The sequence below is a fragment of the Neofelis nebulosa genome, chromosome 12, assembly GCF_028018385.1.
Source record: "Neofelis nebulosa isolate mNeoNeb1 chromosome 12, mNeoNeb1.pri, whole genome shotgun sequence".
Taxonomy (NCBI): domain Eukaryota; kingdom Metazoa; phylum Chordata; class Mammalia; order Carnivora; family Felidae; genus Neofelis; species Neofelis nebulosa.
The window spans coordinates 78,837,072-78,852,685 of NC_080793.1; the positions used below are offsets into that span (position 1 = coordinate 78,837,072).

General features: G+C 41.1%; 1 protein-coding gene across 3 annotated transcripts in view; it reads right to left on the minus strand.

The window, feature by feature from the left end:
- RORB (RAR related orphan receptor B) overlaps nucleotides 1–15,614 on the minus strand; it is a 390,566-nt gene that overhangs the window by 58,544 nt on the left and 316,408 nt on the right. For all 3 annotated transcript variants that reach the window (XM_058695687.1, XM_058695686.1, XM_058695685.1), the window contains 2 exons: nucleotides 6,074–6,159; nucleotides 665–806 (listed from right to left, as the gene is read on the minus strand). In XM_058695687.1, coding sequence (XP_058551670.1) covers nucleotides 665–806; nucleotides 6,074–6,159 — 228 coding nt within the window. The remainder of the gene's footprint in view (nucleotides 1–664; nucleotides 807–6,073; nucleotides 6,160–15,614) is intronic.

Here is a 15,614-nt window from a genome sequence, read left to right on the forward strand (position 1 = left end):
TAATAGTAGGGCTTCTGGGCTTCCTATGGAAGTAGGTTCTGCTGCTTAATATCTCCACACACCAAGCAACTCATGTACTAGTCAGACTCACCCAGTGACAAAATGGTCCTGGTTTGCCTGGCATGTTCCTTGGTTTTAGCTCTGAAAAATCTCACATCCTAGGAACCACTCATGCACATGCAAACTTTTGAACCTAGGCCAATGTGGCTTTCACCTAACCTTATTAGTACAGCTTGCTCCATGAGCTCCAGCGAAGTCTTTCCTGTATTCCTATTTTATGGGGCAATGCGAAGTTTTTAGAAGTTCTACCAGCACATCGTTTTCTTTTCTTTTTATCCCCAATTCCCTTTGTCTAAAATCCTTCCAATGGCTTAAATAGACTCCAGCAAAGCATCCATGTGAAAGCCTTTAATTTTTTTTTACCAATGTTTATTTATTTTTGAGAGAGAGGGGGTGCGGTGGGGGGGAGAATATGTCAGAAAGGGAGGGGCAAAGAGAGAGGGAGACACAGAATCTGAAGCAGGCTCCAGGCTCTGAGCTGTCAGCGCAGCTTGAATTCATGAACCACAAGACCAAAACCGGAGCTGAGGTCAGATGCTTAACCAACGGAGCCACCCAAGCGCCCCACGTGAAAACCTTTAAGAACCTGGAAGGCATGTCTTACCATCTCTCGACATCCCGAGGGCAAGACACTTCTGCAGTCGGCAGTGTTGGCAACGGTTTCTGTTGGTTCTGTCGATTAAACAGTTTCTCTGCCTTGGGCAGGAGTAAGAGGCATTGTTTTGCTGGCTCCTCCTGAAGAATCCCTAGAAGAAAAGAGAATGGGAGGGAGATATTATTTATAAGAAGGAAAACGGAGATAATTAACATACACGTTTGAGACCATTAACATACACGTTTGCTATATTTTCTACCGTGAATGTAATGGAGTTTAATAAAAAAAAACAACAACTTTTTTTTTGATTCTTCTCCTTGGATACCTTACAGATGATTTGCTTGGGGGAAAATATGTACCATCTACAGAGATAGGAAGGCATCTTTCATTCATTCATTTAATCAGTGTTTACTAAAGACATTTGTGCGCTGTGTTCTTTGCAAAGAAAAACAGGACAGAGTTCCGGGCATCAAAGGAATGGCAGAGGACAGTGTCACTGCTAAGCCAAATATGACAAAACTTGAGGGGGAAAATAACACAGGCTTATGTCAAGTGCTGTGGGGGACACTGGTCACAAGATCCGTACTGAGGAGGGTGGGTTCAGCATGTGCCAATATCTTCCCGGTTTCTAAGAAGCATTTTACCCATTTGAAAAACTTTAAATATGCCCAGAAGGCATCTGCAAGGTTGTTTTTTTTAAACCAGTGATGTGCCTTATAATTAACCATATTTTTAAATAAAGCAAATATAGTATATAAACTGTTCAATAAGAATAAGCAATAAATAGACTATAGAGATGTAGGAGGTTTTCGTGCAAGTTAGGTTTCTTTCTGGTACACAGTTAACTGCCATGAACCATACGTTACCATTCTAAATAAATCCATAACTGAGTTAATTATTAAAAAAATTTCTTTGGGGTGCCTAGGTGGCTCAGTTGGTTGAGTGTCTGACTTCGGCTCAGGTCATGATCTCGTGATTTGTGAGTTCGAGCCCCACATCAGGCTCTGCACTGACGGTGAAGGGCCTGCTTGGGATTCTCTCTCTCTCTCCTCACTCTCTGCTCCTCCCCCACTCCTGCTTTCTCTCTCTCTCTCAAAATAAATTAAAAAAATTTTTTTAATTAAAAAATTCTTTGGATACTATGCGCCTTAGCTATCTTACAGAAAACCCTAAAGGTGGGGCAGGGGGCTCCTGGGTGGCTCAATCAGTTAAGCATCCAACTTTAGCTCAAGGCATGATCTCACGGTTTGTGGGTTCGAGCCCCAGGTCACGCTCTGTGTTGACAGTTCGGAGCCTGGATCCTGCTTCAGATTCTGTGTCTCCCTCCCTCTCTGCCCTCCCCCTCTCATGCTCTGTCTCTCTCTCTCTCTTTCTGAAAAATAAATAAACATTAAAAAAATTAAAGAAAACGTTAAAAAAAAGAAAAGAAAACCCTAAAGAGGAAAATCTGGGTTTCCTCGATTATCAGCAGGAGGACAGAGCAGGGCTGGGACTAGGGTGTGGCTAGTCAGGCACCCATCTTGGCCACAAAATTTAAGGATTGCCAAAAAACCTGTCAATCAGGATAAGTAATATTTTAACACAATATATTAAGAACCAACATTAATGCAAAACACCCCAAAAAGTTTAAAGAGGATCAAGATCATCGATTTTCCTTTAGTTTTGGGCTCTCCTATGACATGGCCTGTCACTATAAAGAGAGCTTGTCACTCTTTTCTTTTTTTTAAGTTTGTTTATTTTGAGAAAGACAGAGATGGTGTGAGTGGGTGAGGGGCAGAGAGAGGAAGAGAGAGAATCCCAAGCAGGCTCTGCACTGCCAGCACGGAGCCTGATTCAGGGCTTGAACTCCAGAAACTGCGAGATCATGACCTGAGCCAAAACCAAAAGTAGACGCTTAACCGGCTGAGCCACCCAGGTGCCCTGTGAGCTTGCCACTCTTATGAAGAACTTCGGAAATGGGTAACTCGGAAATGGGACAAGAGAGAAAAAAATGCCAACTGGTTTTGTGTTGTAAGCCCCAAGCCATTCAAAACAAGGACTAGTTTGGTCCCCACGGACCAGTGGTGGCAGGATGAGATATCCAACTGTCCGGTGTGAATGAATTCACAGAGCCCTTTCAAACAGAGATCCCATCCAAGCTGCCAGGGATTGAAAGGACGTACTCCATATACAAACGGTCCCTGACTTCAATGGTTCAATTTACGATTTTTCGACATTACAGATGGTCTGAAAGCAATACACATTCAGTAGAAATCATACTTCGAATTTTGAATCTGGATCTTTTCCCAGGCTAGTGAGAGACAACACGATGCTCTTTTGTGACGCTGGGCAGGGTTGCGGCCACAGCTTCCAGTCAGCCCAGCGATTGTGGGGGTCAACGACCTATAGCGCTCACAGCCATTCTGGTTTTCATGTTCAGTACAGTATTCAATAAATTACATAAGACATTCCATGCTTTATTATACGAGGGGCTTTGTGTTAGGCGATTTTGCCCAATTGTAGGCTAAAGCAAGTGTTCTGAGCACATTTAAGGTGGGCTAGGCGAAGCTATGATGTTCACTGGGTTGAGTGTATCAAATGCATTTTTGACTTAAGATATGTTCAGCTCACAGTGAGTTTATAGGGACATAACCTCATGTAAGTCAAGGAAGATCTGTGCCAGCAAAGGTGTCAGAAAGAGAAACTTTGGCCCATCAGTCTTGGTAAAAGATGACTTGGGAATTTACATTTTAAGAAAGAATTGGTGGTTTTTTATCTTCGGATACTCCAGTGCCACTTAGCAAAAGAGCTGACAGAGAAGACTTCTAAAGTCACAGCTACAGGCCTAATTTAAGGCCAATTTGACATTAATTACGAGGCATTTCTTGCTTATCTGTTGCTCATTATTGCAAATGAGGTTTTTGGCACGAAAAAGAGATTCTGTTTCAAATGTTATTGAATGAATAGGAATTTGAATTAAGTGCGCAAGCTGAACTGATGTTATTTAAAATGGGTTGTTCATGTTGACTCAGAACGGTATTATGAAAATTCAGAGGTTGATACCGAATGCGCTGACACTGACATCTTATTCTAAACGGAATTTCTTGAGTTTTCCAGTTGGAGAAAAACACAGCATATTTACAAATGTGGGTTTTTCCATGAAATAAAAAAAAAAAAAAGTAGTGCCGCGTAAAATGTCATTTTGACTAAAACTTCAGAGTATGCTTCAAAATAGCAGCATAATTTCTTTGATTGTGTTTCCTGCTTTAAATAGAAAAGATGGCCATACCCTACACACTTGTTTTAGCTGTTGGTCTATGGAATATATTTGTAAGGTTAGTTAAACCTTCTGTGTAAAATGTTTTGCTTTTTAACAGGAACATACCTTCATATTTTGAAATCGGGCATTTTCCAAATAGAGCTTTCACAGTGACACAGATCTCCACTGTGACACTGATCTAAAAATATATATACTTGGTGGGTACTTAATAAACTAGACCAGAGGCCTTAAAAATACCTACTAAACCAACACAGTAGTGGAAATGCTTTCTCTGGAGGGTTTGGATTCCGAAATTATTAGCATTTATGAAGAAAACTATTTGCCTACCTCCCCGAGGTAGTAATAGCTTACTCTAAGGAGGGTAAAAAATTGCTGATTAGTAATTTTGCTTTATTGTGTCTTCTGATGAGTTGAAAACTTTGCATCAAGGTGGATAACATGCAGTTCTTAATCATAGGTCCGCAGAGCAAACAGAGGAATACAAGGAATATCTCAGGATGTTCAAATATGGATTATCACTAATCACCTTTGAGGTCAGGATGTCGATGGGCGAGTTACATTCACGCTATTCTCCCTTCTCTGTGTCCTCTTCCCACTTTAGTTTCATTCTTTTCCTTTTCTTTGCTTCAGTTTCAATTTCAGAATTCATACTTTTTGAGACCATTATGAAGACCTTGTCAAGTGTTCTCATAGCATGACTACTGGAGAGTTATGGTATGTTTTGTCTCATGTATGTTTGACTCTGTGAGGATTAAGATTAGTCCTTAGAATCCGTGATCGTCTTACATCTCTTTCTGGCTACTTATTTGTTTTTTTTAATTAAAAAAATGTTTTAAGTAATCTCTACATCCAATGTGGGACTTGAACTCACAACGCACGCTCTATGGACTGAGTCAGCCAGTGCCCACAGTCTACTGATATTAAATTCTTTCTGCTTGCATCTTTTTAAAAAATTTTTAAAAGTTTTAATTATTTATTAGAGCTACAGAGAGAACACAAGTGGGGCAGGGGCAGAGAGAGAGAGGGAGACACAGAATCGGAAGCAGGCTCCAGGCTCTGAGCTGTCAGCACAGAGTCCGACGCGAGGCTCGAACTCACAAACTGTAATCATGACCTGAGCTGAAGTCAGACGCTTAACCGACTGAGCCACTCAGGCGCCGGCCCTGCTTGCATCTTTGGTCAAAAATATGATTGTTTTCATCAATAACTTCGCCAACATATCACTTTTCACTCCCAGATTACACTGCGTTTTGTTCCGTGACATGTTGCCCTTTGAAATTAGGTGTGGAATTGTTTCTTATTTCCCCCTTGACACTTAGTCTCTCTTGTTTTTCCTTCTAAGGAAGAATTTTAAACACTTACTGTGAAGTTTCAAGTTTCCCTTATTTCGGATTAAGTCTCTGTTAACTGCTATTTTCAACTTTGTATTTTAAGAGCATCTTGCTCATAGGAATTAGTTTGTTTTTGGAAGGATTGGTTCAATGTCCTTGGAGGGGAACGCTGGACCAAGAACGAAAAATCCTGTGTTTTTGGCCATACTTTTTCACTAACTAGATCAGTGATGTTGGCCAAATGACATAATCTTGTTTATACTTCATTATCTCATTGAAAATGAGGAGGTTGGGGCAGATCATTTTTAATTACTTCAGAGATTATCTGGTATCCTTCTAACATTCCACAACTCTACCTCTTCTTTTCTGGAATGTGAGAATAAAGGATGAACATATGCATATTGCAACTGTTACCTTGAACTTCATTTGTAAGCAGATAAGGAAACATAGGCCGTTGGCTTGCCATCTTTAACCTTTGGTTGTTTCATACAGTAATAAATGCCCTTGAGTTTACTGAAGGCAGTACAGTTAAAAGAGAGCAGGAGGCAGGATTTATATCTCTGTAAATGTGAATAATTCAAGCTCTTAAATAACAATCCATTTTCCAGTCGCGGTTGACCAGTTAGACGATCACAAAAAGCTGAAAGGCCAAGAACGGGAAGCCCACCCACCCACACACCAAGCAGAAATTCCCGAGTGTCGGCAGCAAGCACAAGAATCCTTTAGCAGGCCCTCTTTAAAAAGATGTCGCCACGCGCACGGTGACATACACGGATGCCTGGGGCAAACACAGACGCTGTTGGCAGTGTCCTGTCAAAGTCCCCCTACCTTGCAGCCTTCGCACGTGATGACTCCGTAGTGGATCCCGGAGGACTTATCGCCACAAATTTTGCATGGTATCACTTCAATTTGTGCTGCAAGGGGAAAACAGACATTTTGAGCTTCTTCCTTTTGCTTGCCTGGCTCCCTCCCCACCTCCCCCTGGCACGACCTGAGTGTTGGAAGACCCTGGCATGGGCTCACCCACCACTATTGGCCTGCCTTCCTGAATCTTCTTCTCAGTGAAAAGGTATCTATCCATCTACCAAGGTTTGCTTTGTTTTTCGAAAACTACAAAATATAACCAGGGACCGGAAGTCTTCTAAACTCTTACTTCACTGCTTTCTCCTTTTTATTTATTTATTTATTTATTTATTTATTTATTTATTTTAAATGTTTGTTTTGGGGCGCCTGGGTGGCTCAGTGGGTTGAGCGGCCGACTTCGGCTCAGGTCATGATCTCGCAGTCCGTGGGTTCGAGCCCCGCGTCGGGCTCTGTGCTGACAGCTCAGAGCCCGGAGCCTGTTTCAGATTCTGTGTCTCCCTCTCTCTGACCCTCCCCCGTTCATGCTCTGTCTCTCTCTGTCTCAAAAATAAATAAACTTTAAAAAAAAATAAAATAAAATAAATGTTTGTTTTATTTATTGTTGAGAGAGAGAGAAAGAGAGAGAGTGAGAGGCTGAGGGGGAGTAGAAGAGATAGAGAGAGGGAGAAAGAGAATCCCAAGCAGGCTCTGCGCTGTCTGTGCAGAGCCTGATGTGGGGCTCGAACTCACAAACCATGAGATCATGACCTGAGCCGAAACCAAGAGTCGCACGTTCAGCCGACTGAGCCACCCAGGTGCCCCTGCTTTCTCCTTTTTAAACCTGACCTGGTTATTGGGGCGCCTGGGTGGCTCAGTCAGTTAAGTGTCCGACTTTTGATTTAAGCTCAGGTCATGATCTCACGGCTTGTGAGTTTGAGCCCCGCATCGGACTCTGCACTGACAGCTCAGAGCCTGGAGCCTGCTTGGGATCCTGTCTCTCTCCTTCTCTCTCTCTTTCTGCCCCCACCCTACTTGCACATGCTCTTGCTCTCTCTCTCTCTCAAAATAGACAAGTAAACTTAAAAATTAAAAAAAAAAAAACACATTCAAAAAATAAACCTGACCTGGTTATTAATTAGACTAAAAAAATCCCTTGAACCAGTGGCTTCGGTTTTCTTATTTTGCACTTCAAACATCAAGTCACTGAGTGTTATCATGCTGCCTTATTTCAACAGTATTTTAAATAAGTAAACAAAGCAAAGCTGAAATGGAAGGGCGTGATTTTATAAATAACGTGGCTGGATGTTTACTTCGAGTATGTCAGTGGTGACAATATTTATTGAGCACACTCCATACGTCCGCTAAAATAATAGAAGTTGTTGACACAAGATATATTAGTGACACAGATTATTTCATTCATAAAACAAAATTAATGCATGGAAAAACCAGGAGAAAATGATAGAACATGTGGCTCCTATGACTTCAATACGAAGAAAATAATTTCGTGGAGACGAAGACATTAGGGTTGATTCCGAAGACTGTTGGGCTGAAGTGAAAGGACAAGGCTGCTTCTGCAAGCAGAATGGAATGAAGGACTTCTGGAATGACTGTGGCTCGTGATCGTTGAGACAAACACTTCGGCTCCACTGGAGACGTGGGCCATATGGTGGGGTAGAGGGAGGGATAAGAGATTATGGAGCTCCTGGGAGTTAGGCAGAGGAATTTCTACCTGATACCACTGGCCACAAGGGTTCAAGGGAAGGAACGGGGTGACGACAGGATCAAAGTGGTGGTTTGGGTACCTTTGCTAACTGGAAACAGGCAGGAGACTAAAAGGCTATTCTGAACCCGGTGTCGGGAGATGGAAGTGTGGAAGACGTCAGTGGCAGGATAAGGGGAGAGGGAGAAGCAAATAGAAGGACAGTTCTATGAAGATAAATGAAAGAAAGGACACAGAGGTAGAAACTGATGAAGACTCCAAAGATGACTTCTAGCTTCACCCTTATGAAGGTTCAACAGTTCATGAGGTTCAACAGTTGGTTTGACACAAATGGAATTGTTGGTAAGGCAACCACTTTATGGAACATGGTGGGGGTGGGGGACAGGATTTCCAGTTTGCATGTGTGCATGTGCAAGCACCTGTGTACAGAACCCTCTGGAAAGATGATTTTAAGGCATCAGCATTGAGGTTATGGATGAATCCACGAGATAAACTTTATTTAGAATGTAGTAATTCCTATGTCTCTGGTAGTATTCTAAGTGTTGTTAAAATTATACACACCAGGAAGATCTGCTATTCCCGTTCCCAATTTAAAATAATTATGCAAAATATGCCTCAAAATGCTTTGTACATCAATCTGCCATGTGGATGCTTTTCTACAGTTTCTCACCCTTGAATATACAAAACAGATAAATGCAAGACATAACCCTCATTGTCTTCTTATTTTACATTTTAAAAAAGATAATACTTAGCTTGAGGAGAGCATCTTAAATTTTTTTTTGAAATTTAATATTTCACGGTATGTTCAAATCATCTTTATAAGCAAAAAATTCAGCATTATGGCCTATTTTTCGTATGAGAAAACTCAGAATCCAAGTGGTTAATGATGCCTTTGAGTTGATTTGGGAGATGGCAACCAGAAATTAGCCAATTTTCCTGATATTTTGTTCTGTGACCCTTTCCCTGCTTACCACAGAGACACAACATGAATACAATTTTAAATTTCTGTATTATTCTAATAGTGCCAGCTAAAGAGACAATGATAAAAATATCAAGAGATGAGACAAAGTCAACTAAAATACTTATTAGACTAAGTATTTCTATTGCTTCTGTTTTTTCAGCTTTCAGATTATATGAACTAGTATTTGTTTTCAAGATTTTCAAGATTGTGATATGGGGAAAACATGTGAGATCTGATGTAATTTCTATTCTGTTTTCCTGGATTCCTGTCCCGAACCTGATAATGATTGGGTCCATAGGTAAGATAAAAGTCTTATTTTGTTTCCTGGTTTATAAAGTTAGCTGACAAACTTCATAGATTTGTGAGGTTTAATGAGATATTTTATGTAGAACTGCCTTGCAAATAGTGAAGAGCTACAAAATGTCAGTTTTTAGCAGCGTCAGAATCATTGCTAACTGGTATTTCTAATGCTATTGGACGAGAATTATGACAAGCCACATTATTATTCCTTTACTAAAAATCTTATTTAAAAAATACAAATGAATGACACTATACATAATTTGTACTTTTTTTTTTTTTTTTTTTAGCGATAACCTTTCACACAGTGGATTCTTTACAATGATTACAAAATTGACTAAAAATACCAGGTATCCATTGTATAGTTGTTAAGCTTATATGATATTAAGTCAGAGGTGCTCTTTGCATAAATTACTCCCCAGGGAGTAACTTACACGTGGGGAGAATCTGCTTCAATAAGTTCTTAATTATAAAATGATCTAACTCTAAAGGAAATGAAAATAGAGGTAATTTGCCCCCTAGGGTGTGAGAAGATGTTTTTGAAAGCCACAAAGGTTATCTTATACAACTTGGAAAATACAAATGGGATCAGGAATGATTCGGTAGAGTATCTGCATATTTATACATATTTATTATCTTAGCTCAACATGTAATCCTGAAGAACCATAAACATTTTAACAGTATTTTTAAAGAGAAAGAAGTCACTTAAAAGGACATACGTGTGTTGATATGTGTGGGGAGGGATTATCAGTTCAGAAAACCCATGGCCACTTTACCTATTAGGACAGAATGGGTTATATGAGGTTTGTTACAGGTGAAGATACTTTTCTTTTTTTTTTTTTTTTTTTTTTGAGAGAGAGAGAGAGAGCACAAGTGAGCAAAGGGCAGAGAGAGAGAGAGAGAGAATCCCACGAGGGGCAGAGAGAGAGAGAGAGAGAGAAATGGGGCTCACCCCAAACAGGGCTCATGTTTTACCCGAGGTGGGGATCATCCTTACCTGAAGCAGAGTTTGAGCTCACCTGATATGGGGCTCGAACTCACAAACCGTGAGATCGTGGCCTGAGCCAAAGACAGATGCTTAATGACTGAGCCACCCGGGCGCTCTAGGTGAAGATAAATGTAAATAATGGAAAGCACTAATCCTTTTCCTTTGCACTCATTTAAAATACACTGCTTCTGAGCTACAACATCATAGTTCATACTATGTATTTTATAATACTTCAAGGCGGAGTATTCCAGACAAAGATGAGGACAATGCATGACGTAATTGCTCCGATGTTTGCCCCTTCCAAATGTCTAGCCATTACTCCAGCCACTGTCTCCCGGGCAGTGATCTTGTAGTGAATGCAGACACGGTGGCATGCTCTTTGTCATGGCTTCAGGCTGAACATCTAGGGAGGATTTGGTGGCTTGGACCCCACCAGCTGTGACAATGAAGGTGCTCTAAGGAAACTGTGGGGGAAGTTCAACTTTCCTCCTTTTGCATGACTCATGGATCAATTCAATGGTAGCGTTCTCTGAGCGACAAACGTAGGGGAGCCCCCATGCCCTGAGAGATGGCTCGAGGTGCGCTCCTTTCTCACTTTCTACATTGCTTATATCTTCCGCTCCCTTGTATCATTTCTATCGGTAATCCTCTGTGGAGACTATACTTAACATTGCATTTACCAATGAAATCTCTTTGTATACAAAAGCATATGTAAGTTTTTGGGGGAAATGATATTCTTAAAGAATATCATGAAATATTGAAACTAATTTGATGTTGTACCTTATATTAGAACACTTAATGAAGTACAATTAATTTAATACCCTATGATTTATCAGGAAGGTCCTATTCAAGAACTATAAACTAGTCACAGTTTGTGTCTTCTTTGAAGATGGCGGGTCTCTCCTCTCCCCCCAGCACCTCCTGAAGGCCCTTCCTGGCTTAGCACCCCTTACAACATTGCACAAAGCCACTGTGTGTTCACTTCTTCCTAATTATCAAAACGTGCATATCTTTTTGTTCTGCTCCCTCAGAACCCCCTGCTGGTGAATGCAGGTGTTAAGTGAGATGAACTAATCCAGGCTAATGCATTCACCAGAAAATGCATCACTTTGATGCACCAAAATACCTTAATTCTTTTTTTTTAAGTTTATTTATTTATTTTGAGAGAGAGAGAGAGGGAGAGAGAGAGAGAGAATGAACAGGGGAGGGGCAGAGAGAGACAGGGACAGACAGAATTCCAAGCAGGATCTGGTGTTGTCCACCCAGAGCCCAATGCAGGGCTCGAACCCACGAACTGTGAGATCATGACCTGAGACAAAATCAAGAGTTGGTCACAGGACCAACTAAGGGACGCAGGTGTTCCCAAGATACCTTAATTCTTAAAAGAATCCATCAGGAATGGTAGTCACAGTGGACTGTTCAGGCACTTTCTGGTTGAACATTTTTTTTTTTTTTAAATTTTTTTTTTTTTAACATTTATTTATTTTTGAGACACAGAGAGACAGAGCATGAACAGGGGAGGGTCAGAGAGAGGGAGACACAGAATTTGAAACAGGCTCCAGGCTCTGAGCTGTCAGCACAGAGCCCGACGCGGGGCTCGAACTCACAGCCCTCACAGACCGCGAGATCATGACCTGAGCTGAAGTCAGCCGCTTAACCGACTGAGCCACCCAGGCGCCCCTCTGGTTGAACATTTTTATTGCATGTGTTCTTGTGGCTCTCATTTCCCCATTTCATCTCCTATAACTCAACCTGGCCCCTTCTATAGTCTGGGCATTTTAAGTCCATTGAGGAAAGGTTCCAGGTCCAGATAATATTTAAAATTTTTTTTTTTCTATAGAGACCAAAAGAGAAGTTGTATAGCTCCTTAAAGCAGTAATCCTGATTTTCTTTCTTTCAGTACAGCCAAGAGATTTGACATACTCCTTTTTATATATAAAAAAAGGCTTTAAACAATACTGATCTCCCATATTTGGGCTGAGGAGTAGTAATCAGAATCTTGAGATCAGGGTGGGTATATATTTTGGAATAGGTCCCCAAGTGATTCTGATATGGTAAGTCTCCCATTGAGGATTCAACGAATCAAGTCATGAACTAGGAATTCTCTGCAGCAGGAAAATCACCTGCCAAGGAAATAAGACCCAGGGACAAGGTGGTAATATGAAAACACAAAGGATGGGGCTACTGGGTGGCTCAGTCAGTTAAGTGTCCGACTTCAGCACAAGGCATGATCTCGCGGTTTGTGAGTTTGAGCCCCACACTGGGCTCTGTGCTGACAGCTCAGAGCCTGAAGCCTGCTTCGGATTCCATGTGTCCGTCTCCCGCTGCCCCTCTCCCACTCACGCTCTGTCTCTCTCTCTCTCTCAAAAATAAATAAACATTAAAAAGAAAATACGAGGAAATGACCAATAATTCTCTCTCTGTGTCCCGACCTTTGGTTTGGGCTATACTTGTAGCATCTTGTTTTCTGCTTTTTTTTTTTTTCCTTAAGGGAAATAAGAAGCATCTATTCTGTGCACAATAACTTCCATTCCTGGATACTGGGTTTGCTCCTCAGTCCCTGTTTCCCAGAATTTTACAGTTCTGCTAAAAGTGGGCAGTGCAGGAAAAACTCTCAGTGTCTGAAAGAAACACAATTTGCACATACAAAACTTCCAATAAGGATGACTCTTTTGGTGAAAATTCCCTCTGCACCTGGTATCAGCAGCCCAAGTTGTACTGTCTACCATTTGTGGGAAGTCCACGTTAAAACCCCTGATTGCAGTTTCTCCCTCCCTTCACGAGCAGATGGATAACTCTCTGCCTTTATGAGGCATACGATCTTCTGCTGTCACCTAAGAGCAAACCTATAGGATGAAGCAAGTGTGTCTAAGATCTGGCTCCACTCTAAGTTTTGACTGATCAGAAAAGAGCCCCAAGATTGAGGCGGAATGGAAGTGTGGGAAAAGGAGACCCTTAGGAAAAGAAGTAAGCGGCTTTGAGCTTCGATATCATGCTAGGTGGTGAATCTAAGAGATTCCTGACATTGGATCAGGTATGTGTTCACGTACGTCTCTTCCGGGCGCGCGGCATCTCAGTCCCGGCTTCCTGCTTAAATGCCACATAGAGTGCTTGCGATTCAGCGCACTCGAATTCTTACTAGAATCCTCCAATTCCTCTATCAGCATTTGGGATCTCCCTTTCATCTTAACCTCTCCTCTCTCTCCTCTGTAATATTCTGGGTGGTGGTCTGTGTGAGTCTTCACTTCCCGTCAGTTGATAGAGAGCTTCTGAGCGACCTATAGATAACATTTACTTTTCTATTATTATATCCCTGTACTACATGTCATTGGAAACGAGGGTAAGAAAAAAAAATTACTCTCAGATGAGAATGGCAAAAAATGATTTTTTTCAAAGGCATGATTTACAGGATTATTATGAAGGGAGTTGACTTATCTTACATAGGAGCCTTCAGCCCCGAAGAGTTGTTCTCCTATGCTAACTCTTCAGAAGACTGAAATAACAGAGACTGAGACCAACATAGGACAGTAGCAGCAATTAGTATTATCATTAATAGCAATTACTGATAATAAGGGAAATATCCCCCTTGAAAGTCGTAGTGGTTTTAAACTCGTAAATTATGAATTAATTCCCATTAAATACATCTTGTCCTATCAAAGTTTTAATTATAACAAGATAATGTGTGTGTAGAACCTGACACCATTCAGGGTGAAAGCAGTAATGTCTTCTGTGACCACTCACGGTATGGCATTGGCATGATCTGGGGGCATGTTAGAAATGCAAAGAATCAAGATTTACCTAAGACCGATTTGAATCACAATTTGTTTTAACAAGCTTCCTAGGACAGACAGCATTGAAGTTTGAGAAGAACTGTTCTGTGATGTCCAGGTAATTATGGTTGTAGCTATTCTGAGAACTAATGGCATTTTTAATTTCTCCGGCATTAAGGAAAATTAGAAACTATACAGGATTCCGGAAAAGCAGTTCCTGCTATTGTCTGTTAGGTATTTCTCTTTTGTTCAAAAGGCAGGAGGACACTTGAAGGGTTAGTTACAAAAAGCTCTGGTCATTAACTGACAAGGCAGAAGAAAGAAAAGCCAGAAACATCTTGCATTACTGTCATTAACACCCAGTGTACCCAGTTCCTTTACAGATTTCACGATTGTGAATGGCGTCTACATCATCTTCATACTGTAACACTGTGTGGTAGTACGTCCTCCCTCTTCTGTGGACTTGCTCTTGGGGTCTGGCCCATTAGCTGACTCTCTAGACACTCTGGCAGAAAAAAATCTCCCCTGAGAAGACTTTCAAAGGTAGTTTCTCTACTTAAAAATTTTAATTGCACAATTTTTTTTTTTTTTTTTACTTCTTTTGGTGGCGGTAAGGAGGTGAAATAATATTTGAAACAGAAATGAACTAATTTCAGCTCTCCGTGATAATTCTGGAAATGATACATTTGGAAAGCTGCCCCATCTCGTGGACGCAGATTAGGTAACACGGAGCTCAGGGGTCATGATGGCCACTCATCATATTCCTCCCATCTATCATCACGCTGTCCTGAGCCACAGTACTCAAAGCGTGGTCCCTGACCAGCAGCACAGCATCACCTGGGCGCTTGCTAGAAATTCAGGCATTTGCTTATACCTTAGGCCAGTATAATCAGAATCTGCATTATAACATTATCTCTGTGATTTGTATGCACAGCGAAGTCTGAGAAGTTCTGGGAGAAAGAAAGGGAAGATAATCTACAATTTAAGTCTCAGGGTTGTCTGTCCCCAAACCACAACTCCATGTGAGGAGAACTTCGTATTGAAAAAAGAAGACATGTATTCTTGCTAGTTAATGGTTTCAGTCACAGAAAGAAGAAAACCGCCATTATTTTGCTTCATGGAAAACCCTGTCTCTCTGTAGTTCCTTCGTGTGTTTCTGAGCCCCTTTCTCTAGTCTCCCTTACAGCTGAAATCTTCAACAGGAAGCTCATGTTTGTGAAACACCACCTTCACTGAAGGAGAACAAGAACGGCGAACTCTACACACAGGATCGCACAGGTGACTCAGAGTGGCTCGGGCAGGCTTCATTCCCTTGATAAAAACTCAAAAAGAGCAAAAACCCCAGTTTCTGGAAGATGAAAAAAAGACAGCTTTTCTATGTTAAAAATCAAATTGCATGAAGAGTATGAACAGACAAATCACAGACAGACAGAAAATATTGTAGCACATGTATCTGATGGAAAGCTTTTATTCAAAATATTCAAAGAGTTCTCCAAATTCAAAAAAAATGGGCCGAAGACCAGAACCGTACACCTCAGCAAAGAAGGTATATGGATGGCAAATAAGCGTATGATGAGATGCTCAGCATCCTATGTCTTTAGGGAATTAGAAAATAAAACAACAATGTGATGCAACCACAAGCTTATCAGAATGACGAAATCTAAAAAACTGACACCACCAAATGCTGGCAAGGATGCAGAGCAAAAGGAGAGCTTATTTGTTGCTGGTGGGAAGGCAAAATGGGACAGCCACTTTGGAAGGCAGTTTGGCAGTTTCTTATAAAACTACAT